The sequence below is a fragment of the Cetorhinus maximus genome, chromosome 10 (genome assembly GCF_964194155.1).
Source record: "Cetorhinus maximus chromosome 10, sCetMax3.hap1.1, whole genome shotgun sequence".
Classification (NCBI taxonomy): Eukaryota; Metazoa; Chordata; class Chondrichthyes; order Lamniformes; family Cetorhinidae; genus Cetorhinus; species Cetorhinus maximus.
This window is the reverse complement of record NC_135888.1, coordinates 122685584-122700543: the sequence shown is the minus strand read 5'-3', so window position 1 is coordinate 122700543 and position 14960 is coordinate 122685584. Positions and strand designations below refer to the sequence as shown.

Below are 14960 nucleotides of genomic sequence, written 5' to 3'. Positions count from 1 at the left end.
TGGTGGCAGGAAAGGGGAGGGTTCCTTCTTTACGTGTCCCCTGGGCCCATCGGAAACCACCCCCGCCCTGCCGCCAAGGTCTTCCCCTGCCCCATTTTCACACCCGGCCTGGTTCCCCATCCCTCTCGACCCCTTCACTAGAGCCTGCCAGCCTGGTTCCAGTGTTACTGCCCGCCCACTATCCTCAGTGCATGGCTCCAGTGACAATCGCCCTTGGACTGGGTGCAGTCCTAGCAGTGGTCACTGCTCCCAGTGGCACTGCGTGGACCAGAGAGCTGCTGATCATCTGTTTGGCAGGCAGCTCTTGGAGGCTGGACCTCCTCCTTGGAAGGGGGGGGCAGAAGGCCCAGCTCGAGATAAATCACAGTCTGTTGACATTAAATAGCTGGAGGGCAAGCAGAGGCATGTTCGCCCCTCATATTAGCAGCAAGGGAAGTGCGGAGGCTGAGTGAAAATGTTCAGCCTCATGGAACTGTGACAGAAATTGGTTTCCTACCATTCCCCAGAAAGTGTCCTAATTTTAACTTCAACTGAGCCTGGCACAGTCAGAACAAATTAATTTTCATCAGAGTTTTGACGGACATGACTACCATTTGTATGGAGTCAAAAGTCTCCCGCTTTATTGCCCATCATTCCCAGGTTCTCTGTTGTTAACAATAGCAGTATTTCTATATCTCATTCATATCACATAGTGACACTTCCCTCCAGGGGTATTGTCACTGAACTAGTAATCCAGAAACCCAGGGTAATGCTCTGGGGACCTGGGTTCAAATCCCCCCACGGCAGATGGTAGAATTTGAATTCAATAAAAATATGGAATTAAAATTCTGGCAATGACCATGAAACCATTGTAGATTGTTGTAAAAACCCACCTGGTTCACTAATGTCAGTAAGGAAATCTGTCGTCCTTACCTGGCCTGGCCTACATGTGACTCAAGGCCCACAGCAGTGTGGTTGGCTCTTAAATGCTCTCTGGCCTAGCAAGCCACTCAGGTGTATCAAACTGTTACAAAGTCACAAAAAAGGAATGAAACCAGACAGACCATCCGGCATTGACCTAGGCACTGGAAATGACAACGGCAATCGCAGCCCTGTCGACCCTGCAAAGTCCCCCTTACAAATATCTGGGGGCTAGTGCCAAAATTGGGAGAGCTGTCACACAGATCCATCAAGCAACAGCTTGAAACAGTCATCCTCACGGAATCATAGCTTACAGAAAATGTCCCAGACACCACCATTAGCATCCCTGGGTTTGTCCTGTCCAGGACAACCCCCGCAGAGGTGGTCACAGTGGTATACAGTCAGGAGGGAGTTGCTCAGCAACAACTCTGGATTCCATAAAGTCTCATGGCATCAAGTCAAACACGGGCAAGGAAACCTCCTGCTGATTACCACGTGCCGCCCTCCCTCAGCTGATGAATCAGTGCTCCTCCATGTTGAACACCACTTGGAGGAAGCACTGAGGTGGCAAGGGCACAGAATGTACTCTCGGTGGGGGGACTTTAATGTCCATCACCAAATAGTGGCTCAGTAGCACCACTAATGACCGAGCTGTCTGAGTCCTAAATGACATAGCTGCTAGACTGGGTCTGCGGCAGATGCTGAGGGAACCAACAAAAGGGAAAACATACTTGACCTCATCCTCACCAACCTGCCTACTGCAGATGCATCTGCCCAAAACAGTATTGGAAGGAGTGACCACCGCACAGTCACTATGGAGACCACGTCCCACGTACACATTGAGTATACCCTCCCCATTGTGTTGTGTGGCACTACCACGGTGCTAAATGGGATAGACTTCGAACAGATCTAGCAACTCAAGACTGGGCAACAATTAGGCGCTGTGGGCCATCATCAGCAGCAGAATTGTACTCGGACATTCTGCAACCTCATGGCCTGGAATATCCCCCAGTCTACCGTTACCATCAAGCCAGGGGATCAACCCTCGTTCAATGAAGAGTGCAGGATGGCATGCCTGGAACGGCACTAGGCATACCTAAAAATGAGGCATCAACCTAGTGAAGCTATAAGATAGGACTGCTTGCATGCCAAACAGCATAAATAGCAAGTGATAGACAGAGCTAAGCAATCCCACAACCAACAGATCAGATCAAAGCTCTGCAGTCTTGCCACATCCAGTCGTGAATGGTGGTGGACAACTCACTAGAGGAAGAGGCTCTGCAAATATTCCCAGCGTCAATGATGGGGGAGCCCAGCACATCAGTGCAAAAGATAAGGCTGAAGCATTTGCTACAATCTTCAGCCAGAAGTGCTGAGTGGATGATCCATCTCGGCCTCCTCGGAGGTCCCCAGCATCACAGATGCCAGTCTTCAGCCAATTCAATTCGCTCCACGTGATATCAAGAAACGGCTGAAGGCACTGGATACTGCAAAGGCTAAGGGGCCTAACAATATTCCGGCAATAGAACTGAAGACTTGTGCTCCAGAACTTGCCACGCCCCTAGCCAAGCTGTTCCAATACAGTTACAATGCTGGCATCTACCCAGCTATGTGGAAAATTGCCTAGGTACGTCCTGCACACAAAAAACAGGACAAATCCAACACGGCCAATTACCACCCCATCAGTCTACTCTCGAACATCAGCAAAGTAATGGAAGGGGTCATCAACAGTGCTATCAAGCAGCACTTGCTTAGCAATAACCTGCTCACTGACGCCCAGTTTGGGCTCTGCCAGGGCCACTCAACTCCTGACCTCATTACAGCCTTGGTTCAAACATGGACAAAAGAGCTGAACTGCCGAGGTGAGGTGAGAGTGACTGCGCTTGACATCAAGGCCACATTTGACCGAGTGTGGCATCAAGGAGCCCTGGCAAAACTGGAGTCACGGGGGATCGGGGGAAAAATCTCCGCTGGTTGGAGTCATACCTAGCACAAAGGAAGATGGTTGTGGTTGTTGGAGGTCAGTCATCTTAGCTCCAGGACATCACTGCAGGAGTTCCTCAGCGTAATGTCTTCGGCCCAAACATCTTCAGTTGCTTCGTCAATGCCCTTCCGTACACCATTAGATCAGAAATAGCGATGTTCGACCATGATTGCACAATGTTCAGCACCATTCACTTCTCCTCAGATACTGAAGCAGTCCACGTCCAAATGCAGCAAGGCCTGGACAATATCCAGGCTTGGGCTGACAATGGCAAGTAACATTTGCGCCACACAAGCGTCAGGCAATGACCATCTCCAACAAGAGAGAAGCTAACCATCACCTTTTGATGTTCAATGGCATTACCATCACTGAGTCCCCCACTATCAACATCCTGGGGGTTACCATTGACCAGAAACTGGACTCACCATATAAATACTGTAGCTACAAGAGCAAGTCAGAGGCTAGGGATCGTGCGATGAGTAACTCACCTCCTGACCCCCCCAAAGCCTGTCCACCATCTACAAGGCACAAGTCAGGAGTATGATGGAATACTCCTCACTTGCCTGGATGAGTGCAGCTCCCACAACACTCAAGAAGCTTGACACCATCAAGGACAAAGCAACCCGCTTGATTAGCACCCCATCCACAAACATTCAGTCCTTCCATCACTGACACAGAGTAGCAGCAGTGTGTACCATCTACAAGATGCACAGCAGGAATTCACCAAGGCTTGCAAGACAGCACCTTTGAAACCAACGACCACTACCATCTAGAAGGATAAGGGCAGCAGATAGATGGGAACACCACCACCTGGAAGTTCCCCTCCAAGTCACTCACCATCCTGACTTGGAAAAATATCGCCGTTCCTTCACTGTCATTGGGTCAAAATCCTAACAGCACTATGGCTGTACCTACACCACATGGACTGCAGCAGTTCAAGAAAACAGCTCACCACCACCTTCTCAAGGGCAACTAAGGATGGGCAATAAATGCTGGCCCAGCCAGTGAAGCCCACATCCCGTTAATGAATAAAACAAAATTAAATTAAGCGTGACCTCTACCATGCTAATGGCAGTATCCACTAGCCCTAGAGATCATGTTACAGTTGTTGTCTTTCCCTGTGGGTTTCTGGTCGATCTGTAGCAAGTAGACAGCTGTCCACACCTGCCTCTTTGTGGTCAGCATGGTCCCTTTTATAGTACGCTTTGCCTTTGCACTGGCTGGCCTGCCTCCTTCCTTGGAGTTGCAGTACAATCAGGGAATGTTTTCACAGTGACAACTGCAGGGCTATTTATATTCTGCCGAGGAACTCTTCAGAAGTAAATTGCATTTGTGCAAGAACTTTTACATTCATGAAGGAAAAGGCATTACAGATGATTCCAGCAGAGGGAACTCTTTGCCCACCTCAGAACAAGTCATTTCCTACAGTAGCAGTGATATTATTAGTGGTCCTGACTGGGTGTGGTAATAGATGAGTATGATGGAAAAGCTCTCTTCTGTTACAAATATTTTTGCCTCTCCTGCTACCAGAGACTGAGTTATCCGATCTTTGACTCTTCCAGGCTTATGTTGAGTAATGCAATCTGCAGAGGATCTCCAGTAGTAGTGAAGTGGTTAATATTTGTCTTGTAATTCGATCAGTGGTGCAGTTTCTGTTCTGGATCTGGGTGGCGTGATCTCACGACTGGATGTCTAATTGGACTGGGGTTGTTTGGCAAGAAGCCCCCCCCACCCCCAACTACCAAGAGAACGGAGACTCTTTCCTCAATTTTTAATTTGTTTGAACATTAATGTGATTTACTTGCATTGACAAGTAAATTGCACATTTGAAATGCTTCTGTACACTGCTAACATATGAATTGGAAAAGGAGATGCAAATGCAGTCGAAGGAATCAGCTTTGCAGTGATTTGTGAAGCTTATGCACAGGTGTCTGGGTACTTTAGCAGCTCTGAGTTGGCCCTGATTTTGGAGCAAGGATATGTTAATGTGATTTCCCTCAAAGATATCTTTTGGAATGAAGAAAGATCTCACATTACTTCTTTCAGGCTTCACGTCTTCCATCTACTTCAAGTGACAGGTCGGTACAGATTCAAAATGTCTATAGCTGACACTTAAAGCTCTTGTCTGTGCTGAATAATCCAGCGTACTGCAGCCAGGATTGCATCTGTAATGAGGAAATTCAAGGTTTCTGAAAAAATTGGTTGAATGGATCGAACTATAGCAAATGAGTAACAAGTAGAGTGTTGCTGCATTTCCTATTCAAGACAGACTGAAAATTACACAGATCATAGCTCTAATGTACAATGGGAAATACATTTGATTAATTGACAAGAACGAGAAATTGCTATTTCTTTATTTCATACCATACAAATAGAGAAGCGTGTTTATTTGCATCTTCTGTTGGGTGGAGTGATAGTATACTCAACCCATGATTTCCCTTCCCATCTTAACCATGCTGTTAGCTAACACAGCGAAGTGGAAACCATTTCCCATAAGGAGGTAGGGAAGGAAAATTAGACTTATCCTAAGGGGTTGTTCTTACACAGGTTCATAGCATATAGATCAAGGTTGCAGTTTTCAGCTGGTACAACACATTTATAAACTATTCTCAATGATATTGTTACATTGACAAAGTTAATTAGCTAAATAATAAGTGAGAACACCTACAATGAGATGTAGCTCTGTCAGGTTTTCTTCCATTTTTTGTGGTAAAGTGAACTCATCAAGGAAAGAGATACCGAGAATGAGGCAGTGAGCATTTTTTTCACTTTCCTTGCACCTCAAAGGCAGCAAGGGTTAGATGCAAAATTATGCTGCCATTTATACTAGAGTCAGCTTGCTCAAGATAACTTTATTTGCATGGTCAGGTTATACTGGCTGCATGCTCTAAATGCCACAACTGTCTGCAAAGCTGGGAGCACCAAATCTCTAACAAAACTACATAACACACAGAACTGAAAATCATATCATCTATCATTTACGAGGAGCAGTTAATAGTGTTGTTTCCAATTTCAAAGGGAACCACAATTCAGTTGGGCTAATTGGTATAGATCACTATGACAAGTATGCTGTATTTTAAAAAATTTATTCACAGGATGTGGGCTTCGCTGGCTGGGCCAGCATTTATTGCCCATCCCTGGTTGCCCTTGAAAAGGTGGTGGTGAGCTGCCTTATGAGCTGCTGCAGTCCGTGTGGTTTAGGTACCCACAGTGCTGTTAGGATCTTGACCCAGCCACAGTGAAGGAACGGCGATATATTTCCAAGTCAGGATGGTGAGTGACTTGGAGGGGGGACTTCCAGGTGGTGGTGTTCCAATCTATCTGCTGCCCTTGTCTTTCTAGATGGTAGTGGTCGTGGGTTTGGAAGGTGCTGTCGAAGGAGCCTTGGTGAATCCCTGCTGTGCATCATGAGGATGGTTCGCACTGCAGCTACTGTGTGTGGACGGAGCGAATGTTTTTGGATGTTGCGCCAATCAAGTAGGCTGCATTGTCAAGCTTCTTGAGTGTTGTGGGAGCTGCACTCATCCAGGCACATGGGGAGTGTTCCATCATACTCCTGACTTGTGCCTTGTTGATGCTTTGGGGAGTCAGGAGGTGAGTTACTCATCACACGACTCATAGCCTCTGACCTGCTCTTGTAGCCACTGTATTTATATGGCTAGTCCAGTTTCAATTTCTGGTCAATGGCAACCCCCCAGGATGTTGATAGTGGGGGATTCAGCGATGGTAATGCCATTTAACATCAAGGGGCAGTGGTTAGATTCTCTCTCGTTGGAGATGGTCGTTGTTTGCCACTTGTGTGGTGCGAATGTTACTTGCCATTTGTCAGCTCAAGTCTGGATATTGTCCAGGTCTTGCTGCATTTGGATGTGGGCTGCTTCAGTATCTGAGGAGTCGCAAATGGTGCTGAACATCGTGCAATCATCAGTCAATATCCCCACTTCTGAACTTATGATGGAAGGAAGGTCATTGATGAAGCAGCTGAAGATGGTTGAGCCGAGGACACTACCCTGAGGAACTCCTGCAGTGATGCTAAGATGACTGACCTCCAACAACCACAACCACCTTCCTTTGTGCTAGGTATGACTCCAACCAGTGGAGAGTTTTCCTCCTGATTACCAGTGACTCCAGTTTTGCTAGGGCTCCTTGATGCCACACTCGGTCAAATGCAGCATCGATGTCAAGGGCAGTCACTCTCACCTCATCTCAGGAGTTCAGCTCTTTTGTCCATGCTTGAACCAAGGCTGTAATGAGGTCAGGAGCTGAGTGGCCTTGGTGGAACCCAAACTGGGCGTCAGTGAGCAGGTTATTGCTAAGCAAGTGCCACTAGATAGCACTGCTGATGACTCCTTCCATTATTTTACTGATGAGCGAGAGTAGACCAATGGGGTATAATTGGCTGGGTTGGACTTATCCTGCTTTTTGTGTGCAGGACATTCTTGGGCATTTTTCCACATAGCCGAGTAGATGTGAATGTTGTAGCAGTACTGGAACAGCTTGGCTAGGGGCGTGGCAAGTTCTGGAGCACAAGTCTTCAGTACTATTCTCGGAATATTGTCAGGGCCCATAGCCTTTGCAGTATCCATTGCCTTCAGCCGTTTCTTGATAAAACGTGAAGATTGGCATCTGTGACGCAGGGACCTCCGGAGGAGGCCGAGACGGATCTTCCACTCGGTACTTCTGGCTGAAGATTGTAACAAATGCTTCAGCCTTATCTTTTGCACTGATGTGCCGGGCTCCCCCATCATTGAGGGTGGGGATATTTGCAGAGCCTCCTCCTCTCGTGAGTTGTTTAATTGGCCACCACCATTCACAACTGAATGTGGCAGGACTGCAGAGCTTAGATATGATCTGTTGGCTGTGGGATCACTTAACTCTGTCTATCCCTTGCTCCTTATGCTGTTTGGCACACAAGTAGTCCTGTGTTATAGCTTCACCAGGTTGACACCTCATTTTAATGTATGCCTGGTGCTGTTCCTGGCATGCCCTCCTGCACTCTTCGTTGAACCAGGGTTGATCCCTTGGCTTGATGGTGATGGAAAAGAGGGGATATGCCAGGCCATGAGGTTACAGATTGTATTTTAGTACAATTCTGCTGCTGATGATGGCCCACAGCATCTCATGGATGCCCAGTCTTGAGTCGCTAGATCTGTTCGAAATCTAACCCATTTAGCAGCGTGGTAGTGCCACACAACACGATGGAGGGTATCCTCAATGTGAAGGCAGGACGTGGTCTCCACAATGACTGTGCGGTGGTCACTCCTACCGATACTGTCATGGACAGATGAATCTGTGGCCGGCAGGTTGGTGAGGATGAGGTCAAGAATGTTTTTCCCTCTCGTTGGTTCCCTCACCACTTGCCACAGACCCAGTCTAGCAGCTATGTCATTTAGGACTCAGCCTGCTCGGTCAGTAGTGGTGCTACTGATGGACTTTGAAGTCCCCCACCCAGAGTACATTCTGCGCCCTTGCCACCCTCAGTGATTCCTCCAAGTGGTGTTCAACATGGAAGGGCACTGATTCATCAGCTGAGGGAGGGTGGTACGTGGCAATCAGCAGCAGGTTTCCTTGCCCATGTTTGACCAGTGCCATGGGACTTCATGGGGTCCGGAGTCGATGTTGAGGACTCTCGGGGCAACTCCTTCCCGACTGTATACCACTGTGCCGCCATCTCTGCTGGGCCTGTCCTGCTGGTGGGAACATGACATACCCAGGGATGGTGATGGCGGTGTCTGGGACATTATCTGCAATGTATGATTCCATGAGGATGACTATGTCAGGCTGTTGCCTGACAAGTCTGTGAGTTAGCTCTCCCAATTTTGGCACTAGCCCCCAGATGTTAGTAAGGAGGATTTTGCAGGGTCAACAGGGCTGAGATTGCTTTTGTCATTTCCGGTGCCTAGGCCGATGCTGGGTGGCCCGTCCGGTATCATTCCTTTTCTGTGACTTTGTAGTGGTTTGTTACAACCGAGTGGCTTGCTCGGCCATTTCAGAGGGCATGTAAGAGTCAACCACATTGCTGTGGGTCTGGAGTCACATGTAGGCCAGGCCAGGTAAGGACGACAGATTTCCTTCAGGGATTAGTGAAGCAGATGGGTTTTTACAACAATCGACAATGGTCCCATGATCACTATTAGACTTTAATGAATTTTTATTGAATTCAAATTCCAACATCTGCCATGGCGGGATTCAAACCCCTGAGCATTACCCTGGGCCCCTGGATTACTAGTCCAGCGACAATACCACTATGCCATCAGCCTCCTGAATTTTGATTAATGCATGAAACATGGAAAATCTTCCTTTCAGTTGCATGAGTGTAAGGAACCAGCTGGCACTCAACATAAGTAGCTATCATCCATCATCAGAATCATTCTAAGGCAGATTAAGCTGACATGCAAACGTAAATGCATCAAATTATAATGCCATGACGCGCAATGTTTTCTAGGGAGCTGTGCTTCCCTTTTGTGTCAGCTTGGAATTGACACAACCTTAATCCACCATAATTTATGCAGACAACACTCCTTCCAGCACACCGAAGACAAAGACTGCACCTACAGGTTCAAACGTTCTCCAAGCCACGATTACGTACACATGGGTCCAACAGTAAAGCTTACAAAGCCTTCACATTTTTCTCCAAACTTAAGCTCAGAAGAACCTGTCTGTAAAATTTTCCGTTTCTCTCATGAGTTTTGCTTACTGTCTGTGATTGCTCATTTAGTGGTATTGAGGATTCGATATAGGGCAGTTTTCTGCATTGGATTCATCCCACTTAAGATTGAGTTGCAAATGCTCAAACATATTTAATGTAAGACCCTCACATCTATCATAGAGCGGAGATATTGTTTCATTTGTCAATTTGGTCTACATTTAAACCCAGGTCCCAGAGGTAACAAGGCAATCTTCTGAATTCCGAGCTGCCCACTTCTCTTTATAACCGGAGACAACAAAATAATTAATCTTTTAGAGGGAAATCCTCACAAGACAGCAAGCATTGAAGTATAACAGCTGTCAGAATTGTACTATCATTGAAATGTTTATATGAAAAGAGGAACGATTACTGTAATCTAATCAAGAGGTTAAGATTGATTTTAAGTGGAAGAGTAGATGTTTAACAGTGAGGCACATGTAGTAACCTGAACCAAGGGGACTCATTATAAATTGTAAATGTGGTTTTCCCCTATTGGCCCAATCATTAAAGGCTGTCATCAACGTGGAAATGAGCCACATAAGCCATAAGGCCCAATTTTCAATTCACAGTATATGCTGTTAGTTGATGTCACCTGGAGTATCACTGGAGGCACCCAGACTCGGCACCCTTGCACGATCAAAGAAAAACGCCTAGCCAGAATTCCCATTCCTGGTTTATATCCAGTGAGTCCCAATGGAAAGGGGAATGGCTACTTGGGTTGAGTGCCAGCTGGTTCCTTACAATCCTGCAATTGAAAGGAAGATTTTCCATGTTTCATACATTAATCAAAATTCGGAGGCTGAATTCTGGAAGGAAATAATTTCCCAAATGTGTAGTCTGGGTATTGGGATTCCCTCTTGGAAGTGGGGTTTTGGGAAACTGAGTACCCCAGCCAGTAATTTTTAAAAGTGCCAATCTTATGGGGGGATGCTTATGTGGAGAACATAAGAACATAAGAGATAGGAGCAGAAGTAAGTTATTTGACCTCTCGAGCCTGCTTTTCCTTTCAATAAGATCATGGTTGATCTGATTGTCGCCATAACTCCACTTTCTTGCCTGCCCCTTGACTCCCTTGTGGATCAAAAATCTGTCTAACTCAGCCATGAATATGTTCAATGACCCAGCCTTTTGGGGATGAGAATTCCAAAGATTAATGACCCTCTGAGAGAAGAAATTCCTCCTCACCTGGAAGATGCCCTGTTTTGAAACTGTGTTCCCTTAGTTCTAGATTCACCTATGAGGGGAAGCATCCTCTCAGCATCTACCCTGTCAAGGAGACAAAAACTGTTTGCAGTACTCGAGATGTGATTGCTCAATGCCCTGTACAGCTACAAAACTTCCCTACTTTCATACTCTGACCCCTTTTCAATAGAGGCCAACGCTCCATTTGCCTTCCTAATTCTTGCTGTACCTGCATACTAACTTTGTGTTACTCACGTATGAGGACCCCAGATCCCTCCATAACACAGCATTCTGTGTTCTCTATTTAAATAATATCCTGCTTTCCTATTCTCCCTGCCAAAGTGGACCACCTCACATTTTCCCACCTTTCACTCCATTTGCAATTTTTTTGCCCACTCACTTAACCAATCTTTATCCCTTTGCAGATTTGTTCTGTCCTCCTCACAATTTGCCTTCCTACCTATCTTTGTGTCAAAAGCATAAACATTGGCATAGACTTTTGGATTGAATTGGCTATTACTGTGCCCTAATTTCTATGTAGTGTTGTTTCTCATGAAGAGTCAATGGGTTCAAATGAGAAAATGGATGTTTTTGTTTGAATTCAAACCAGGCAAGTTGACTCTGATCGGTTCAGGCATTGCCCAGGGGAATGAACCAGGGAATGGCTGACCCCAAAGCTTTTGTTTAGTTGAAAAATGCACAATGTGTGGACATGTTCCTTCTGTTTGCAAACTACAAGACCCTGTGTGTGAACATTTGTAGCTTCTAGTACATGTAATGTGAGCCCACTTGCCAACCAAGCCCACTTGCCAACCAGTCAGCCCCCTCTTCGACAGCATGTGTCTTTTTTCAGCAGTACTCAAGCTCTGTACCTCCAAGCGGCTACTGCATTGTTGCAGAAACCCTTCTGGTTCACTAATACACTTCAGAGAAGGGAATTGGCTGGTCCTTACCCAGCCTGACCAACATGTAAATCCAGGACCATATGAATATGGTTGATTTTTATCTGCACTCTGAAATGGCCTAGCAAGTCACTTAGCTGTATCAAACCATTGCATTTGGATCGACTAAAGAAGGCGATTGTCCGTCTTCTCAATGTCCAATAGGGAAAAGCAATAAATCTTGAGAATGAATAAAAAACCTAAAGCGTAATAAAGAACTATGAGCTGTCGTCCATCATCAGAATCATCCCATGGCAGATTAAGTTGGCATGTAAACGTAAATGCGTCAAAGTATAATGTCATCAATTTATGACAATTAAGTGTTTGAACTGATTCATTGCAAATGATCAATAGCAATTTTGTTTTAATGATTGAGAAATTCTCTGAACCTTTGCTCTGTTTGATTTTCAGAATGATTGCGCTTTGATGAAATGGTGTTGTGGAAGCAGGATGGATGATCTGGCCTTGCTGGACCTGCTGGAATGCCCCGTGTGCTTTGAAAGACTAGATGCCACTGCCAAGGTATTGCCATGCCAGCACACTTTTTGTAAAGCTTGTCTCCAGAGGATATTCAATGCCAGGAAGGAGCTCCGATGCCCAGAATGCAGGACTCCAGTTACGTGTAGCATTGACGAGCTGCCAGTCAACTTGTTGCTGGTTCGCCTCCTGGATGGCATTAAGTATGGGCAAAGCAATGTCAGGATTGTTCCTGCTCGAATGCCTCAGGCTCCTACAAATCAGGACATGGGGCAAAGAAGCACAGACACAAGAGGTTTGCAAGCTAGTCTGCTGAACACAACCAGGGGCGCTTCAGAGAAGGTAATGATTAACCATACAAAAAATAATTTGTTGTATATTTGTTTTCAGGGTGTGTTCGTCACTGACAATTGCATTTATTGCCCTTACCTGATTGTTAGGAAAATCTGTTGATGGATTACATTGTTGAGTGATTACATTGGCTTGCCAGGCCATTTCAGAGGGCAGTAACCTCGGGAATTTCCTCAGGAGCTCTCCCTATCAGTTGCCATAACTCTGGTGGAACATCGGGAGCAACCATGGATAAACTATGTCAATGGAATTTATGAAAATCTCCCCTTGAAGTTATGATGGTTGGTTGGAGAATCTAAAGAAAGCTGCGGTAGCTCTTAGGGGTGGTGTTAGAGAAATTTCATACAAAATTTCCCTGATTATTTGCTGATGGGGGTGGGAGATGGAGAGGAAGACGGTGGACAAGGATAGGATGCATCTAGAGTACAAGACGTTCAGAGGCTTGGTTGCGTAATCTTCATTCTTGCAGAGAGAAGAGAAAAAGGTTTTTAGAGGCAAACGCTTAGGAAAGATTCTGATTTAATTTATAGGGATGAATCTAAGCTGGTTAGCATCGAAATTTGGACTAGTTATTAAATAAAATATCATTATGGGGAATCTCAGGCATTTCCTGCCTTTGTGATGAATTGGTTCCTTTATCAGACCTAAGTGGCTAGACATTGCCTTATTCCTTTTGCCTAGCAAGGGGTTTTCCTTAATAAAAAGACATCTTAGAGACTTATGTTCCAAATCAAAGGGAAAAGCTTCAAATCAAAACAGCAGTCTGACCTTACAAACATAAAGGGTTGGCTTTCCTCTCTTTCTCTCTCAAAGGTTGATAATGGGTAAGAGTACCCTAGTGCGCAATAACAGAATTGTCACTTAGCCCAATGGAAAAGGAATGGCACTCAGTGCCAATTCCCTCATTTCCAGGACTGCAGAAATAATGCTGCAAAAAGTTTCATGCCCTCAGTCATTCATCGGATGCCTTTTATTTCTAGGCTACATTGAACACCAGTACATTATTCACTCTCTTAAAGTAACACTTGCAGAACTAACCCTTCACAACCCCCTCTGTTGAAGATGTCCCTAACTCAACCTTTTCCACTGAAGTTCCCAGCTGTTCTCAAAGCACTTACATGTAAGTATGTAGGATGACTTGGCTTTGAGTCTGTTCTTTCTGCCTCCAATCCCCTTCAAGATATCCTAGAGGTCTGAATGAGTGAAATTCTCTGTTCTTCTCTTGTTTGGCATAGGATTGTTCATTTCAATGTGTGGTATCATTAAATTTGTTTGTGGTATCTGTGTTTTATATTCATTTATGAGATGTGAATGATGCTGGCAAGGCCAATATTTATTGCCCATCACTAATTGCCCTTGCGCCACCTCAATGAATCGCTACAGTCCATCTGTTGTAGGTACATCCACAGTGCTGTCAGCAAGGGAGTTCCAGGATTTTGACAGCGACAGTGAAGGAACAGGGATGTAGTTCCAAGTCAGGATGCAGTGTGACTTGGAGGGGAATTTGCAGGTGGTGGTGTTCCCATGTGTCTTCTGCCATTGTTATTCTAAGTGGTAGAAGTCATGGATTCGTTAAGTGCTGTTGAAGGGTCCTTGGTGAGTTGCTGCAGTACATCTTGTAGATGGTATACACTGCTACCACCGTGCATTCGTGGTGGAGGGAGAAAATGTTTAAGGTGGTGGATGGGGTGCCAATCAAGTGGGCTACTTTATCCTGGATGGTGTTGAGCTTCTTGAGTGTTGTTGGAACTGCACTCATCCAGGCAAGTGAAGAGTATTACATCACAATCCTGACTTGTGCCTTGTAGATGGTGACTTTAGCGAGTCAGGGGGTGAGTTACTTTCTGCAGACTTCCCAGCCTCTGACCTGCTCTTATAGCCATAGTATTTATATGGCTGGCCCACTTCAATTTCTGGTCAATGGCAACCCCCAGATGTTGATGGTGGGGAACAACTTGTGAGTGGCCTGCTTGGGTTGCTGCACATCTACACACTTGCACATCTTAGAAGGAACAATACTTGAGAGTTGTTTTTTTTTTCAAAACCCACGAACATCCATTACTTGAATAAACAAAGAAAAAAGACAAAACTTAAAAATATTTAATTTGACAACATGAAAATGCATCTTTTTGTCACATGTTCTTCAACAACTAGAAAAATCAAAATGAAATGTAAAATAAATGTACTGATTTTTTTTAAAACGTGTTCATCTAATGAGAGAGAACTAGCCAATAATCAAGCATCATGAATGAGTAAAGAGATATGCCTAAAATTAAAACTAAAGTAAAAGGCATGCAATAAGTACATGGACAATAAAGAAGATTTTGATTCAAGGTAGTGTGAAGAAGTTAGTAAAGAGGTCAAGGAAACAATTAGAAAGGCAAAGAGGAACTACAAAATGTATAGTAAAGCATTCTACAAACACGTAAATATCAAA

The 14960-nt window shown here is 45.2% G+C and overlaps 1 protein-coding gene across 1 annotated transcript in view; it reads left to right on the top strand.

Annotated features, from left to right (window-relative positions):
* The first annotated feature begins 4861 nt into the window (after window positions 1-4861).
* The window catches only part of LOC144685296 (E3 ubiquitin-protein ligase SH3RF1-like), an 88115-nt gene continuing 78016 nt past the window's right edge, over window positions 4862-14960 (top strand). The window contains exons 1-2 of the mRNA XM_078549714.1: window positions 4862-4962; window positions 12107-12514. Coding sequence (XP_078405840.1) covers window positions 12122-12514 — 393 coding nt within the window. The 5' untranslated portion in view covers window positions 4862-4962; window positions 12107-12121. The remainder of the gene's footprint in view (window positions 4963-12106; window positions 12515-14960) is intronic.